This window comes from Lepidochelys kempii, chromosome 10, assembly GCF_965140285.1.
Source record: "Lepidochelys kempii isolate rLepKem1 chromosome 10, rLepKem1.hap1, whole genome shotgun sequence".
Classification (NCBI taxonomy): Eukaryota; Metazoa; Chordata; order Testudines; family Cheloniidae; genus Lepidochelys; species Lepidochelys kempii.
In genome coordinates, this window is record NC_136389.1 from 84,396,007 (window position 1) to 84,410,941 (window position 14,935).

At 65.7% G+C, this 14,935-nt stretch overlaps 1 protein-coding gene across 2 annotated transcripts in view; it reads right to left on the reverse strand.

Moving 5' to 3' along the window:
• Positions 1-5,505: 5,505 nt before the first annotated feature.
• Positions 5,506-14,935, reverse strand: part of ANPEP (alanyl aminopeptidase, membrane) — a 40,434-nt gene continuing 31,004 nt past the window's right edge. For both annotated transcript variants that reach the window (XM_073304571.2, XM_073304570.2), the window contains exons 10-21: positions 13,778-13,843; positions 12,826-12,998; positions 12,272-12,351; positions 11,776-11,912; positions 11,526-11,581; positions 10,351-10,498; positions 9,919-10,010; positions 9,180-9,290; positions 8,549-8,716; positions 8,242-8,382; positions 6,878-6,959; positions 5,506-6,139 (exon numbers count right to left, since the gene is read on the reverse strand). In XM_073304571.2, the coding sequence (XP_073160672.2) occupies positions 5,987-6,139; positions 6,878-6,959; positions 8,242-8,382; positions 8,549-8,716; positions 9,180-9,290; positions 9,919-10,010; positions 10,351-10,498; positions 11,526-11,581; positions 11,776-11,912; positions 12,272-12,351; positions 12,826-12,998; positions 13,778-13,843 (1,407 nt within the window). In that variant the 3' untranslated portion in view covers positions 5,506-5,986. The remainder of the gene's footprint in view (positions 6,140-6,877; positions 6,960-8,241; positions 8,383-8,548; positions 8,717-9,179; positions 9,291-9,918; positions 10,011-10,350; positions 10,499-11,525; positions 11,582-11,775; positions 11,913-12,271; positions 12,352-12,825; positions 12,999-13,777; positions 13,844-14,935) is intronic.

Below are 14,935 nucleotides of genomic sequence, written 5' to 3' on the forward strand. Positions count from 1 at the left end.
GCTGTGCCCTGCCCGGGCCTGAGGTGGGTTCTGCGCCGGGAGCCCAGGGAAGGATGTGGGCAATACGGGGGCATAGCACGCTGCTGCGCAGACGGTGCTGGGGTCTGCAACACCCGCTCCCCGGCTGGACGGGGGGGCATCTGGTTGGAAACAAGGGCCCGCTCCCCCTGCCAGGGCCAACTGCCGGGGCTGCTGCTGCTGCGGGGACACCACCTGGACCCTCCCATGCTGCAGAGCAGGAGGCCCAGCCAGGGGAACTACCCATCGCTTTGTATAATGTGCAGCGCCCCGAGTGTGCCCCACTGTGACGAAATGGGACTGTTCTTAATGTTTCCTCTGAATAGTGTGGGGGTGCCTCAGTTTCCCCTAGGCAGTTCTTAAGTATCTAGGGGGTGGGGTAAGGGTGTATGATCGTTGCAGAGCCCTAGAGGGCAGGTGTGTGCAGGGGTCTGGACACAGAGAATGGCCGACACCCTGTTTCCTGGCCACTGATGGCCTGGGCCCTTCCCCCCCTGCAAGGTGACAGCTAAAGGGTTGGAGAACAAAGAGATCAGGTGGCCTCCTGGCCCGGGAGGGAAAGAGACAAAGCCCAGAGGAGGAGGGGCTGGAGAGTTTTCAGTTTGGGGCTGGCTGGGACATGGAGTGAAGTGCAGACGGGGTTGTCTGGCTCACTGCCCCCCAAAATGGACCCAGCTGAGGGGTCCGGTTCTCTGCACCTACAAGCTCTGTGTTAGACCATGTTCCTGTCGTCTAATAAACCTTCTGTGTTACTGGCTGGCTGAGAGTCACGTCTGACTGCGGAGTTTGGGGGCAGGACCCTCTGGCTTCCCCAGGAGCCCGCCTGGGCGGACTCGCTGTGGGAAGCGCACAGAGGGGCAGAGGATGCTGAATGCTCCGAGGTCAGACCCGGGAAGGTGGAAGCCGGGTGAGCTGTGTGTCCTGCAGACAGGCTGCTCCCAGAGAGGAGACTTCCCCAGCGTCCTGCCTGGCTTCATGGGGAGCAGTTCCAGAGCATCGCCCGGGGCCTCCGTGACACCCGCACACGACTCCGAGGGGCTGTGCAACGGGGCCCCTGAGCCAGAAGCTGGGGCTGACGCAGAGCCTTGCGGGGAGGGGGAAATACTCCCTCAGAATGCAGCTGAGGCGCACAGGGTCTATCCCCGCGGCGCCCTGGGCAAGGGGGTGCCTGAGAACTGGGGCTGGTGGAATCTGGCACGGGTGCAGTGCGCTTCGCCCTGGCCGGCCCACCTGGCACCTGTTTAAACACGGCTTTTCTTTTGGCACAAGGCAGGGCCCATGTCTCCAGCCCTGGACTGGTCCATTGACCCCAGCCCCCAGCCAGCCCGCAGCCACCACTGGGGTATCCCGGCCGAGCCGGCCCAGCAGCAGGAATGGGGGGCCGCTGGCACTGAAGAGGTGATGAGAAGCAGGACATTGGCAACGTTGGGGTGCGGAGATACGGGGCTCTTCACGGACTAGCGCTCAGGGCGGCAGCTCTGCTCTCGGCAGGTCCCTGCCCCGCACTTCACTCTGGCCGTGCCTGGCAGGGAAATGCCTTCTGATTAAACCCTTTCCATCCTGCCCTGGCTCATGCTGGTTTGTTATTGTAGGGTCACTCAGCCAGGTTTGGTGCTGGGGGGGGCAGCTCTGGGAGCAGGTGGGCGCTGCAGGGGGGTGGCTCTCGCAGCGGGTGGGTGCTAGGCAGGCCCGGCTCTGGGAGCGGGCGGGTGCTGGGAGGAGGGCAGCTCTGGGAGCAGGTGGGTGCTAGGCAGGCCCAGTTCTGGGAGTGGACAGGGGGCTGGGGGAGGCGGGGCACCTCTGGGAGCAGGCGGGGGCTGGGGGAGGTGGGGTGTCTCTGGGAGCGGGCGGGGGCTGGGGGAGGTGGGGTGTCTCTGTGAGCGGGTGCTAGGCAGGCCTGGCTCTGGGAGTGGCCAGGTGCTGGGGTGGGGTGTCTCTGGGAGCGGGCGGGTGCTAGGCAGGCCTGGCTCTGGGAGCGGGTAGGTGCTGGGGTGGGGTGTCTCTGGGAGCGGGCGGGTGCTGGGGAAGGCGCGGCATCTCTGGGAGCGGGCAAGGACTAGGGGAGGTGGGGCGTCTCTGTGAGCGGGTGCTAGGCAGGCCTGGCTCTGGGAGTGGCCAGGTGCTGGGGTGGGGTGTCTCTGGGAGCGGGCGGGTGCTAGGCAGACCTGGCTCTAGGAGTGGGCAGGTGCTGAGGTGGGGTGTATCTGGGAGTGGGCGGGTGCTGGGGGAGGCGGGGAGTCTCTGGGAGCGGGCGGGTGCTGGGGGAGGCGGGGTGTCTCTGGGAGTGGGCGGGTGCTGGGGGAGGCGGGGAGTCTCTGGGAGCGGGTGGGTGCTAGGCAGACCTGGCTCTAGGAGTGGGCAGGTGCTGGGGTGGGGAGTCTCTGGGAGCACACGGGTGCTGGGGGAGGCGGGGAGTCTCTGGGAGCGGGTGGGTGCTAGGCAGACCTGGCTCTAGGAGTGGGCAGGTGCTGGGGTGGGGAGTCTCTGGGAGCACACGGGTGCTGGGGGAGGCGGGGAGTCTCTGGGAGCGGGTGGGTGCTAGGCAGACCTGGCTCTAGGAGTGGGCAGGTGCTGGGGTGGGGAGTCTCTGGGAGCACACGGGTGCTGGGGGAGGCGGGGAGTCTCTGGGAGCGGGTGGGTGCTAGGCAGACCTGGCTCTAGGAGTGGGCGGGTGCTGGGGTGGGGTGTATCTGGGAGCGGGCGGGTGCTGGGGGAGGCGGGGAGTCTCTGGGAGCGGGCGGGTGCTGGGGGAGGCGGGGAGTCTCTGGGAGCGGGTGGGTGCTAGGCAGACCTGGCTCTAGGAGTGGGCAGGTGCTGGGGTGGGGTGTATCTGGGAGCGGGCGGGTGCTGGGGAAGGCGGGGAGTCTCTGGGAGCGGGCGGGTACTAGGCAGACCTGGCTCTAGGAGTGGGCGGGTGCTGGGGTGGGGTGTCTCTGGGAGCGGGCGGGTGCTGGGGGAGGCGGGCAGTCTCTGGGAGCGGGTGGGTGCTAGGCACACCTGGCTCTAGGAGTGGGCGGGTGCTGGGGTGGGGTGTATCTGGGAGCGGGCGGGTGCTGGGGGAGGTGGGGAGTCTCTGGGAGCGGGCGGGTACTAGGCAGACCTGGCTCTAGGAGTGGGCGGGTGCTGGGGTGTGGTGTATCTGGGAGCGGGTGGGTGCTGGGGAAGGCGGGGTGTCTCTGGGAGCGGGCGGGTGCTGGGGGAGGCGGGGAGTCTCTGGGAGCGGGCGGGTGCTGGGGGAGGCGGGGAGTCTCTGGGAGCGGGTGGGTGCTAGGCAGACCTGGCTCTAGGAGTGGGCGAGTGCTGGGGTGGGGTGTATCTGGGAGTGGGCGGGTGCTGGGGGAGGCGGGGTGTCTCTGGGAGCGGGTGGGTGCTAGGCAGACCTAGCTCTAGGAGTGGGCAGGTGCTGGGGTGGGGTGTATCTGGGAGCGGACGGGTGCTGTGGGAGAAGGGGAGTCTCTGGGAGCGGGCGGGTGCTGGGGTGGGGTGTCTCTGGGAGCGGGGCGGGTGCTGGGGGGGCGGGGAGTCTCTGGGAGCGGGTGGGTGCTAGGCAGACTTGGCTCTAGGAGTGGGCGGGTGCTGGGGTGGGGTGTATCTGGGAGTGGGCGGGTGCTGGGGGAGGCGGGGAGTCTCTGGGAGCCCGCAGACACAGTTTCTGAAGGCAGGGTGGGTGGACGGTGATGGATGCGGAACCGCATGACCAGGGTCCCTGCTCCTCCCATGCTCTGATCTGGCTCATGCTCGGTTACATTTCTCCAGCAGGCCCAGATTTCATTAGCCCCCTGCCAGGAGGGGGAGCGCCCCCATGGGTGCTGTCAGCTCCCTACCCGGCTGTGTGGGCAGCGCTGGGCTTTCTGCCTGCATGAGAATGACCCAGTCTGGGAGCAGGGCCTGACACTGCCCCCCAGGGGGCTGCCAAGGGGACCCAGTGTCTTACTGTGTGGGGCTGACATGGGGGAACTGGCCTGGTGCTGTGTGGGGCTGAGGGGGGCCCAGCGCGGGGCTGGGCGGGGCCTGGGGCTGTGTGGGGCCCGGCGCGGGGCTGTGTAGGGCTGACAGGTCTCTCCAGCCCCGGGCAGTGGCCTGGAGCAGGGCCCTTGGTGCGGCACAGAACGCGGGCGAGCGCACTCCCCACGTGGCCAGCCCCTGCCCATGGCGCTTCTTGGAGGCAACTGGGCAGGGCCCGAAGTCACCGCGAGCGGAACTGGACCCATCTCACCCCGCGAGCCCTGGGGCCCCTTGGCAGCCTGGAGAAACAGCGATAGCAGCCCAGCACACCTCTGACACGGCCTGAGTCCCCCAAAGCCGGGAGCTCCGGCCCCTGCTCCCCGACTTAGCCAGAGGACCTGGGTGCTCAGGGAGATGGGCAGGGACTCAGGGGAAACATGGGGGTCACAAGGATGGGGGTCATGAGGCAATGGGGCCAGGCGAATCACAGTGGGTCATGGGGGGTCACAGGCAGAGGGCGGTCAAGGGGACTCCTGGGGCCGGAGCTCAGGGGGGGACACAGAGAAGGCGATGCCACCTTCCTGCAAGGAAAGTAGGCTGCTATCCAAGTGACTCCAGACCCACGCATGGCACGACGTGAACGGGTCACACAGGCCTGACTCTGCCTCCGAGCCCCCTTGGTTTCCCACCCCACTGCCTGCCCCTTCCCCAGGCTTGGACATGCTAATGGTGCTCACCCAGGTTCCACATCACACCTCCGGCCTCAGCCCAGGGCTGCCGCGCTGCCCCCGACGCAGCCAGAGACGCCTGCAGCCCCGGCCCGTTCTCCAAATGGCCGCTGCGCCCAGGTCAGACCTGGGCACCGACCCCATCGCCAAGCTGCAAAGCCAGGGCCGGGCAGCGTGTCCCTGCAGGGCCAGGCTCCCAGGGCTGCACCGCCAGAGCCTCACGTCCCGGCAGACAGCGCCGGGGGACGGGGCGGGAGCCCCGTCACGGGGGGAGATTCCCAGCCAGGCTGGACCGAGCTCTGGCTGTGCCACAGGGCACCACGGAGAGAGGGTTGGACTGGATGGAGGGAACTCTCCTCTCGCTTCTGTGGTGGGGCCTGCTCCCCCTGCCTCCCCCCAGGGCCCGCTGCTCCTGTGCCTTCTCAGGGGGCCTGCTCCCTGCCCCCGGCACTCGCACGGATCCCCCCTCGCCCGCGTCACTTTGCACCAGCCTGCACGGCCCTGTCTGGGAGCAGAGCTGGGGCCGGCCTGGCCCCTGGGGATCGCTGACACACGCCGTCAGACGGGCACCGCCAGGCCTCGCCACCACCCAGCACCGGGCTCCTACCAGCCTCAGCGGGTTCGCTTCCTGTTCTCCCAGGTCCCCCGCTCCCTGGTCCACCTGCCTCCGGCTCACGTCCTCCCCCCGGCAGTTCTCCCTGCCTTCCCCACCGCTGACCATGCCGGCGGCAAAGGAAACAGCCCGTGCACTTGCCCAAGCTGAGCGTGAGAGTGAGACGTGGGTGTGGCCAGGCCAAGCCCAAGCCCACAGCTCTACCTTTTAACATTAAGCCTTTATTTACAATGTCTGGGCTGAGAAGGACTATACACCACGCACATGTCCTGGCCCACAGCGGGGCTGGGGGGTCCCCAGTCAACAGCCCCGCTATCCTCACCCTCCTGTCTGCCCGTGACCAGCCCACGGGCACCTGGGCTTCCCTGGGACAGTCACGGAAACCAGGGCTGTGGCGAGGCCCTGGCAGTGGGGCCAGTGTGCAAATCCTTGTGGGACCCCGGCCAGGCTGAGCCCCAGGCTGTGCAGAGCACGCTGGGGGTGTAGGCCGAATAGGGTGTGGGGGTGAGGGTGTGGGGCTCTCTGGGGAGGGAGCCTGGGCCCAGTGACAGGAGAGTTCAGGAGGCTGCATGCCCAGGGCATGGGGTTCGGGAGCCCGGGGCTCAGCCCCCTTGCCCCCCCCCCCCCCGAGCAGCAGGAGGAGGCAGACGTGGGGGGGTTCGGTGTTACTGAGTTCACCCACTCAGCTGCTTGCCGTCTCAAACCACGTCAGCACCGTCTGCTTGTTCTCTGCCACCCATTTGATATTAGCTGCGGTCTTCTCCAGGGCCTGCTCCAGCGCCCGTGTGCCCGACCCAAAGCCCACGCCAGCATTGTCCGCCTTGAACTGCTCCAGCTGCCGAGAGAGAGCGGGCCCGAGAGTGAGCGCGGGCGGCAGCAGGACAGCACCCACCTCTGCACCGCGGTGCCCTCCGGCGGCCCTGGCACCCACCCGGGCACCTCAGACCTGGGCAGGGGGCTGCGCAGCCCCAGACGCCCGCGGGGCCAGAGGGGTGGACTCAGGAGGAGCAGGGAAGCAGCTTGGCCACGCAGGGTGGGAGCCAGGATGTGAACCCAAGGGACAGGCATTCGGCCCATGGGGCTGGGCCTAGGGGTGCTTAGGTAACACACGAGGTTTCCTGCAGCACCAATTCCTCGGCTGCAGCCCCGCCAACGGGCAGGGGGCATGTGCGTCTGGAGGTAGCGGGGCGCTGGCGTCCCTGGGGCTGTCATCACAGCTGGACCTCTCCCTAGATCTGCCCTGGCTTGCCCCCAAGTGACGGGGGCTTGATGGACTCACCCTCCCGGCAGGGAGGCAGGACCCCTCTGTTGCAGGGTGGCCAGGCAAGGAGCTCCGGCCTGGCGGCTGAGCCACAGTAATGGAGAGGGACTGCAAAGCTCCGACGACCCCACACAAAATGGTGCCGGCCCCAGCACTCGGGCGGCTCACAGCCCACCTGGGCCAGGCCCCGGGGACAGGCTGCGGGGAGCCAGGGCCAGGCCCTGGGGGGGGGCTAGAGCAGACCTGTCGGGGCTCTCCCTTCCCGAGGGGCCGCGCCCCCCAGCGCACCGACAGGCCTGGGACGGGCCTCACCTGCTTCAGCTCGAAGTCAGAGGCAAAGCGCTGCGTCACCGCCTGGATCAGGCTCGAGAAGGAGAAGGAGCCCCCGCCGTACCTGCAGAGGGGAGGGTGGGGTGAGCAGGCGGGCGTGGGGCAGGTGCCTTCTGTGATGAAGTGGGACTCTTCTTAATGTTTCCTCTGAATAGTGTGGGGGTGCCTCAGTTTCCCCTAGGCAGTTCTTAAGTATCTAGGTGGTGGGATAGGGGTGTATGATCATTGCAGAGCCCTAGAGGGCCGGTGTGTGCAGGAGTCTGGACACAGAGAATGGCCGACACCCTGTTTCCTGGCAACTGATGGCCTGGGCCCTTCCCCACTGCAAGGTGAGAGCTAAAGGGTTGGAGAACAAAGGAATCAGGTGAGCACCTGGCCCCGGAAAGGAACAAAGCCCAGAGGAGGAGGGGCTGGCGGGAGTTTCAGTTTGGGGCTGGCTGGGACATGGAGTGAAGGGCAGACGTGGTTGTCTGGCTCACTGCCCCCCAGAATGGACCCAGCTGAGGGGTCCCGTTCTCTGCACCTGCAAGCTCTGTTTTAGACCATGTTCCTGTCGTCTAATAAACCTTCTGTTTTACTGGCTGGCTGAGAGTCCCGTCTGACTGCGGAGTTGGGGGGCAGGACCCTCTGGCTTCCCCAGGAGCCCCACCTGAGTGGACTCACTGGGGGGAAGCGCACGGAGGATGCTGAATGCTCGGAGGTCAGACCCAGGAAGGTGGAAGCTGGGTGAGCTGTGTCCTGAAGACAGGCTGCTCACAGAAAGGCGACTGCCCCAGAGTCCTGACTGGCTTCATGGGGAGCAGTTCCAGAGCATCGCCCAGGGACTCCGTGACACCTTCCTCCCACAGGGGCAGCATCCCAGAAACAGCCACCCCGGGGCCGTGTCTCTGCCAGGGCTCAGCAAAGGGAAGAGCTTCAGGGCATGGGGGCAGGGAGCACCCCCTGCCCTTCGCCAGGAGCCACAGGAGCCCGGGATGGCACGAAGGGCACAGAACGTGCGGGGAGAGACTGAGAGCCCCCCCCATTCCCCCTCTCCCCTTGCTCCTCCCCCTCCCCCAGCCAGGCTCCCCATTGACCCCCATTCCCCATCCCCCCTTGCTCCTCCCCCTCCCCCAGGCTCCCCATTGCCCACCCACATTCCCCATCCCCCCTTACTTGTCCCATCCCCCTTGCTCCCCTACCCCCCCATCCCCCGTAGCTTCTCCACTCCCCATTGCCCCCCCATTCCCCCTTGCTTGTTCCATCCCCCTACCCCCCATCCCCTATAGCTCCCCCACTCCCCCTTGCTCCCCCGCATTCCCCAGCCCCCCTCCCGCTCCCCCGGGCTGCCCCTCCATGGTACTCACTGCGTGAAAAGGGTCTTCCAGTTGCCCCGGATGAAGTCCCAGGCCAGGCTCTGCCCCACCACGTTACTGGCGATGCTGTTGATGGTGGAGGTGGCATCCTGCTTCCGGATTTTGGTGGGATCCAGGGCGTACTGCAGATACCTGGGGAGGGGGCAGGCAGGGCTGGGACACGCAGGGCCGCCAACCGCTGCAGGCAACCCCAGGCCCTTCTCCTTCCCCGTGCCCATGGCAGCCTGGACCCTCCCCATCCCCACGCCCACAGGCCCCCATTCCCCAAGGGCAGCTGTGTGCCCTTCCCCCCCGCCACCTTCTCAAGATCCAAGGCTCCTTGCTGCAGGCCAGGGCCGAGCGCAGCTTGTCGGCTTCGGCCACCACGGTGGCGTTTTTAAACATCTGCCAGAGGAAGTCCCAGTCTGCCTCGCTGCCCATCTGTATGGCGCTGCAGTAGATGGAGGAGCGCAGGTTCGGGGGGATCCTGGGGGGGGAACATGCCTGTCATGGGGGCCGTGCCGGGGAAACTCAGGCACCGGGCCCCACTCAGCAGAGCCCTGGCGCAGACCATGGGGAGAGGCTCCCACGGAGGAGTGCTGGGGGGCGACCCCCACCTGGAGAGAGCGGGCCCGTGAGTAGGGCTAGCATCTCACTAGGACACCAAGGGCCCAGGCAGCGCCGGGGAGCTGGGTATTTACCAGCTGGAACTAGGCAAATTCTGCCTGAGCTCCCTCAATGGCCTGCCCCAGCCCCCCATCCCAGAGGGCTCCATGGCCTGGTCCAGCCCAGCCCCCCATCCCAGGGGGTTCCATGGCCCAGTCCAGCCCAGCCCCCCATCCCAGGGGGCTCCATGGCCCGGTCCAGCCCAGCCCCCCATCCCAGGGGTACCACGCCCCGGTCCGGTCCAGCCCAGCCCCCCATCCCAGAGGCCACAGGGAAGGGCTCACGTGTTGTTGCTGGGGTTTTGCTTCCACTGGTTGAAGAAGGCAGTGGCCAGCTGGCTGCACTCAGGGACCTTATAGGAACAGGCCGTGCTGATGGCATTGATCTCGCTGTACCTGAGTGGGGAGAGGAGCCGTGTCAGCGGCTGGACCCGGCGAAGGGGCCCTAGGGGGCAGGGAGACCAGGCAGAATGACCGTGACAGAGGCAGGCGCCCACCGGCCCATCACCAGCCCGGCCCAGGAGGCGTCTCTCCGGCTGCCCCATCTGCCAGGCGCAGCATGGGCTGGGTGGGGGTCACCTCGCTCGGAGGCTGTGAGCAGTGGGCACTCTCGGGGACAGTGCTGGCCTGGGTGAACCCGGGGCCGTTCCCACCGGGCACCGCGTGGCAGCTGCTTCTGCTTCCTCCCCAGCGGGTGCCGCTGCCCAGCTCAGCCATCCCACCAGTGGGGAGGGGACGCCCTGTCTCTCGGGTCCTGTGGGGCAGAGGGAGGAAGAGCGGGAGGAGAGGCAGGGTCTGGAAGAGTGGCATATGCCCATAACACAGGGCCACCCAACCGGCCCCAGCGTGCCCGCACTCTGGGAGCCAGGCCCAGCGCCCCCTTGGCTGAGGGGTGGGGCAAGGAAGGGGGGACCCAGAGAGGTAGCAGTGGTCACGGGAGGAGCAGTTCTCCAGGCCGTGGGGGCGCCGGGGGCGCAGGGCCAGCCCTGTGGCTGGCCAGAGGACACGCCGCGCTGGGACTCACTGCGCCATCAAGCCTTCCGGGAGACTGGTCCAGTTGGAGGTGATGTTTCCAAAGTACTGGAACAAGGGGATCACCTGCTGCTGGATGTATTTCTGGGGGAGGACGGGCAGGGTGAGCGCTGCTTGCCAGAAGGGTCAGTAGCTCTGAGCCTTCCCCCACCACGCCCCAATCACCCAGCGCGCCCACGGCTCCTGCCACCTCCATTCCCTCACCCCATGCCCTTCCCCGAGCAGCTCCCACCCTCTGGGGCCTGCCTCGGCATCTCTCTGGCTCGCAGGGGGTGATTTGCAGAGCCCACCCTATGCCCTGCCTTTGTGCCAGGCCCACAGCTGAACTGATCCCAGCACAGGTGGGGATGGCAGAGCGCCCATCCGAGCACCATCCGGCCATGCTGCCCACAATCCACCGCACCCAAGGCAGGTGGGGGCTCACCTGCATGGGGCCATACACCTCGCTGCGGTCAAACATCAGGCGGAAGTAGGCCAGGTTGTCGAGGGCCGCGCTCCAGGGCAGGTACTCCCGCTCCTCCTTCAGGTAGGTGGTGGTTTTCAGAGCCAGCGTGATGTCGATGTGTTTAGCCCTAAACAGCCAATTGCAGTGCTCACGTCCTCCTGTCACAGCACCAGATGTGCTGGCATTTCCGTGCCCTCTGCGCCCTCCCTGCCCGGCAATGGACCCCGCCCCCTCCCATCCCCGCCCCCCAGCAGTGGACTCCCCTGTCCCCGCCTGGCTGTCCCCTCGCATCCCCCCCAGCAATAGAACCCCTCCCCTTCCTCCAGAGCAATGGACCCCCACCCATTCCCGCCCGGCCACCGCCTCCCATCCCACCCCCCAGCAATTAAACCTCTCCCCACCCCCTGCCTGGCAATGGACCCCACCCCCTCCCATCCCCTTCGGCAATGGACCCCCCCATCTCCACCTGGCTGCCTCCTCCCATTCCCCCCAGCAATGGACCCCTCCCCATCCCCTGTTGCTAATACCCCACAGACTGACCCCCTGCTTGCCTGCCAGCAGAGTGGCCAGTCCATCCCGAAGAGCCCCTGCAGGGCCTGCTCAGTTACTCCCCCTCCCCCGCCTGCCCCCTGGATGTTTGCTGCCCCACGCACAGGGGCCAGCCTGGCCTGGCGAGGAGGACGTGCAGCCCAGCTCCCCACACAAGCCCCCATCCGGACGCTCCCCTCACCCCCTTGCACCAGGGCACGGCAGTGAGAGACCCAGGGGGCCAGGCGGGACAGAGCCTGGCGCAGGCTGGCTGTGTACCTGGGGTAGGTGCTACGCCTCAGATGTTCAGCAGCCCAGTCCCCTGCCCGTGGGCCTGCCGGGACGCCAGCGCCCAGCCTCTGCCGGCCCCTCGTCCCCCGCTGTGGCAGGGACCAGACAACGGTGGGGCGGGGGGGAGATTCCCGGCCTGCCCAGCCCAGAGAGGGGGAACCGGAGGGTGTGGGGGCCTCCCTCTCGCTGCCTGAAGGGGGGTGCGGGGACAGACTCCTCCCTGGCCTGCCAGCCGCGCTCCGGCGCCGTGGGCAGAGGATGCCGCCGTGGAGCTGGGGGAGGAGGCCAGAGGCTGGTTGTCACCCCGTGGCGGCCCAGCGGCTTGGGCGACTCACCTGGCCAGGTTAAAGGCATCGTCAATGAGCTGGGCTCGGTTTATCACCGGGATGACCTGGAAAAGTGCAAACACGATTACCAGGGGCAGGAGCAGACCAGGTCGGAGAGAAGAGCCTTGGAATGGGCGACTCAGCTTGGGCTGGCTGTGGGGTCCCTGGCCCAGCTTGGGGCTCGACCACCCCACGGCAGGGGCCTGGTCCCCTGGGCTGAGAGTGCTGGTGCGGGGGCAGAGGCTGGGCTTTCGGGTACCTCGTAATTGGTGACCAGCTGGCTCAGCAGCTTGTTCCAGTTCTCCTGGTCATAGTTCACCCGGAAATACCCCGTCACGTTGATGTTGAGCAGGAGCCAGTTGGAGGCACCAGCCACCACAAACGATGAGCTGGTGGCTGAGAAAGGAAAAGGAAGCACGTTAGTGGGGCCCATCCCTTCAAGTCTACAGCAGAGAGTGCCTGAGCCTAGAACCCTCCAGGGGCCACCCCCTAGAACCCCCCCCGGAGCCCCTCCAGAGACTGCCCCCTAGAACCCCCCACTGAGCCCCTCTGGGGGCTGCTCCCTGATAAAGACTCTTCCCCTGCAGACCTGTCTGGGCTGAAGAGGGGGTAGTGACACCCCCAGTAACCGCACTGAAATCTCCCCAGGGCACTGACCATGGCACTGGCATAGCAAACCTGGCAACTGCTAGCACCATATCCTGGTCCTGCAGCAACACCAGTTCCCTGGGACACGGCCAGGGACCAGCAAGTACCTGAGGTCTCGGTGAGCCAGTACATCTGTTCTGTCCCATCCTGCTGCTTCATCCAAGTGACAGGGACTATCCAGGTGTAGCTGCAGACAGACAGACAGACAGACAGACACTGGGATCTTCTCCTGCTCTTCCTTACTCTGCCTGGTTCTGCCCCCGGCAGAGTCCCAGCTCCCCAGTGCAAGGGATCACCCCCCCGGTGATCACTGCTGCCTCACCCAAATCACACCCTCACCCCTCAAAGGGGTGACGCCCCACGGGGAGGTCCCTGCAAGGAGCACGGAGGAACGGGGCTGGCCTCGGGCCTCAGCCTCTCGGAGGCAGAAGGCCCATGGGGCTCCAGGGGACCCAGCACTTCAAGGTCTCAGTTCTCTCAGCTCTACCTGGGGGTGCCGCAGTGCAGCCCTGGCCACGATCCCACAGAGGGCCCCCTCCGAGAGGCACAGCCATGGGGCTCTGTGGTGGCAGGGGAGGGGCTCACGCCCCACCGTGCTTAGGACAGCCAGCCTCTCCAGTGTGGGACCTCAGAGGGGAAAAAGGGCCACTCGATCACTCACTTGAACGCCGAGGGCCGCTCGACAACGGATTCGGTGTCCAGTAAGAAGTGTTTCTGGCTAATGGAGCCAACTTTCGTGTCCACGGTCACCATGGGGAAGCCCATCTGCAGTGTCCAGCGATCCATGATGCCTTTGATGGTGGTGGGGAGCTGAATGTTGTCTTCAACCACCACCTGTGCAGGGGGCAGGAAGGGGCTATTGGCTGCTGTTCTCGGTGGATCGGCTCCCGCAGAGGCTAGGCTGGGGACTCCCGGCTCCATCCCCACCCCCTGCCCTTCTACAGGGCACCTTTGGGGGAAGAGAGAAGTGCCCAGAGCTCGGTGTTTGGGAAGGTTCGGTTGAACCCCCACAGCAGCTTCATGCGCTGTGACAGGGACACTCCCCGCCACGGCCTGTCTAGAGCTCTGGCAGTCACTGGCGGCATCACGCCAGCCTCCCCCAGCGACGAGGACTCCGTTCACCGGCTCTGGAAAGAACGGTATCGTACGGTTGTCCCGGCCGGCCTCAGCAGGGTTCCCTGGCGCTGTTCGCATGAGCCGGGCGCAAGAGCTGGCAGGATCAGGCGCTCTCTGGGGCAGGGGCCATGCCATTCTCTGTGTTCGTGCAGCACGGGCGAGGCAAGACAAGCGCCAATCAGGCCCCTGCCAGGGAGCGGCACCGATTCCTGTCCTGTGCCCAGCAGAGCCGTGCGCCAAGCCTGCCCACGTGCCTGCTGGGGCCCAGGCATGCAGCCAGCACTGTGCCCTGTGTGGGAGCGTGTCGTGCAAATGGAGGCAGAGAGAAGGTGGCTGCGGGACCTTAATTTCAGTTGCATCACGGCTGGGTGGGCCCCAGCCCCCCGTCCCTGACAGTAACGGGCTTCTTACAGGAAAGTGCCACTAAGTGTCATGCAACAGAACCCCGGCCCCAGCCCCTGGCCATGCTCCTCCAGCTGGTGGGAGGAGCTTCGCACCTTTTGCAAATGATCCCACAGATCGTCGTAGACCGTGTTTCCGTAGCTGAAGGCTTGGAGGTAGGACTGTGAAAACACAGGGAAAGGGAAGGTTGGTCAGGTGGGATTCACCCAAGAGTTCTGAAGGAACTCAAGGGTGAAATTGCAGGACTACTAACTGTCGTCTTTAACCCATCATTTAAATCAGCTTCTGCACCACATGACTGGAGGAGAGCTCATGTGACACCAATTTTTAAAAAGGGCTCCAGAGGTGACCCCGGCAATTACAGGCCGGTAAGCCTGACCTCAGTACCGGGCAAACTGGTTGAAACTCTAGTAAAGAACAAAATTGTCAGACACATTGATGAATGTAACTGTCACGGAGTGTGGGGGAGTCTAGGCCCTGCACCCCTCTTCCTGGGATTCACTGAGACTCTCAGCCAGCCAGTAAAACAGAAGGTTTATTGGACAACAGGAACACAGTCCACAACAGAGCTTGTGGGTACAACCAGGACCCCTCAATCACGTCCTTCTGGGGGAGCAGGGAGCTTAGACCCCAGCCCTGGGGTTCCCTGTGTTCCTCCACCCAGCCCCAAACTGAAAAACTAAACCCACCCAGCAGGTTCCCTGCTGCAGCCTCTGTTCACATTCCTGGGCAGAGGTGTCACCTCCCCCTCCCCCTCCTGGCTCAGGTGACAGGCTCTCAGGTCTCCCATCCCCAGGGCACATTCCCAGGTCAACACTCCCCCCTCCCTGCTGCGTCCCATCCTCACATCTCTCCCCCCTTCGAGACTGAACTGAGCGGGGTCACGCTGACCAGTGACCTGGGGAAGTTCGGGGCCCCCTCTCCGGGACAGCGCATCCGCTATCAGGTTGGCACTTCCCTTCACGTGGACCACGTCCATGTCGTAATCCTGCAGGAGCAGGCTCCATCTCAGGAGTTTGGCGTTGGCTCCTTTCATCTGGTGCAGCCAGGTCAGGGGAGAGGGGTCGGTGTAGACGGTGAAGTGTCGCCCGAAGAGATAGGGCTCTAGTTTCTTGAGGGCCCACACCATGGCCAGGCACTCCTTCTCGATGGCCGCGTAGTGTTGCTCCCGGGGTAGCAACTTCTTGCTCAGGTACACGATGGGGTGTCTCTCCCCCTTTTCATCCTCCTGCATTAACACCGCCCCCAGTCCT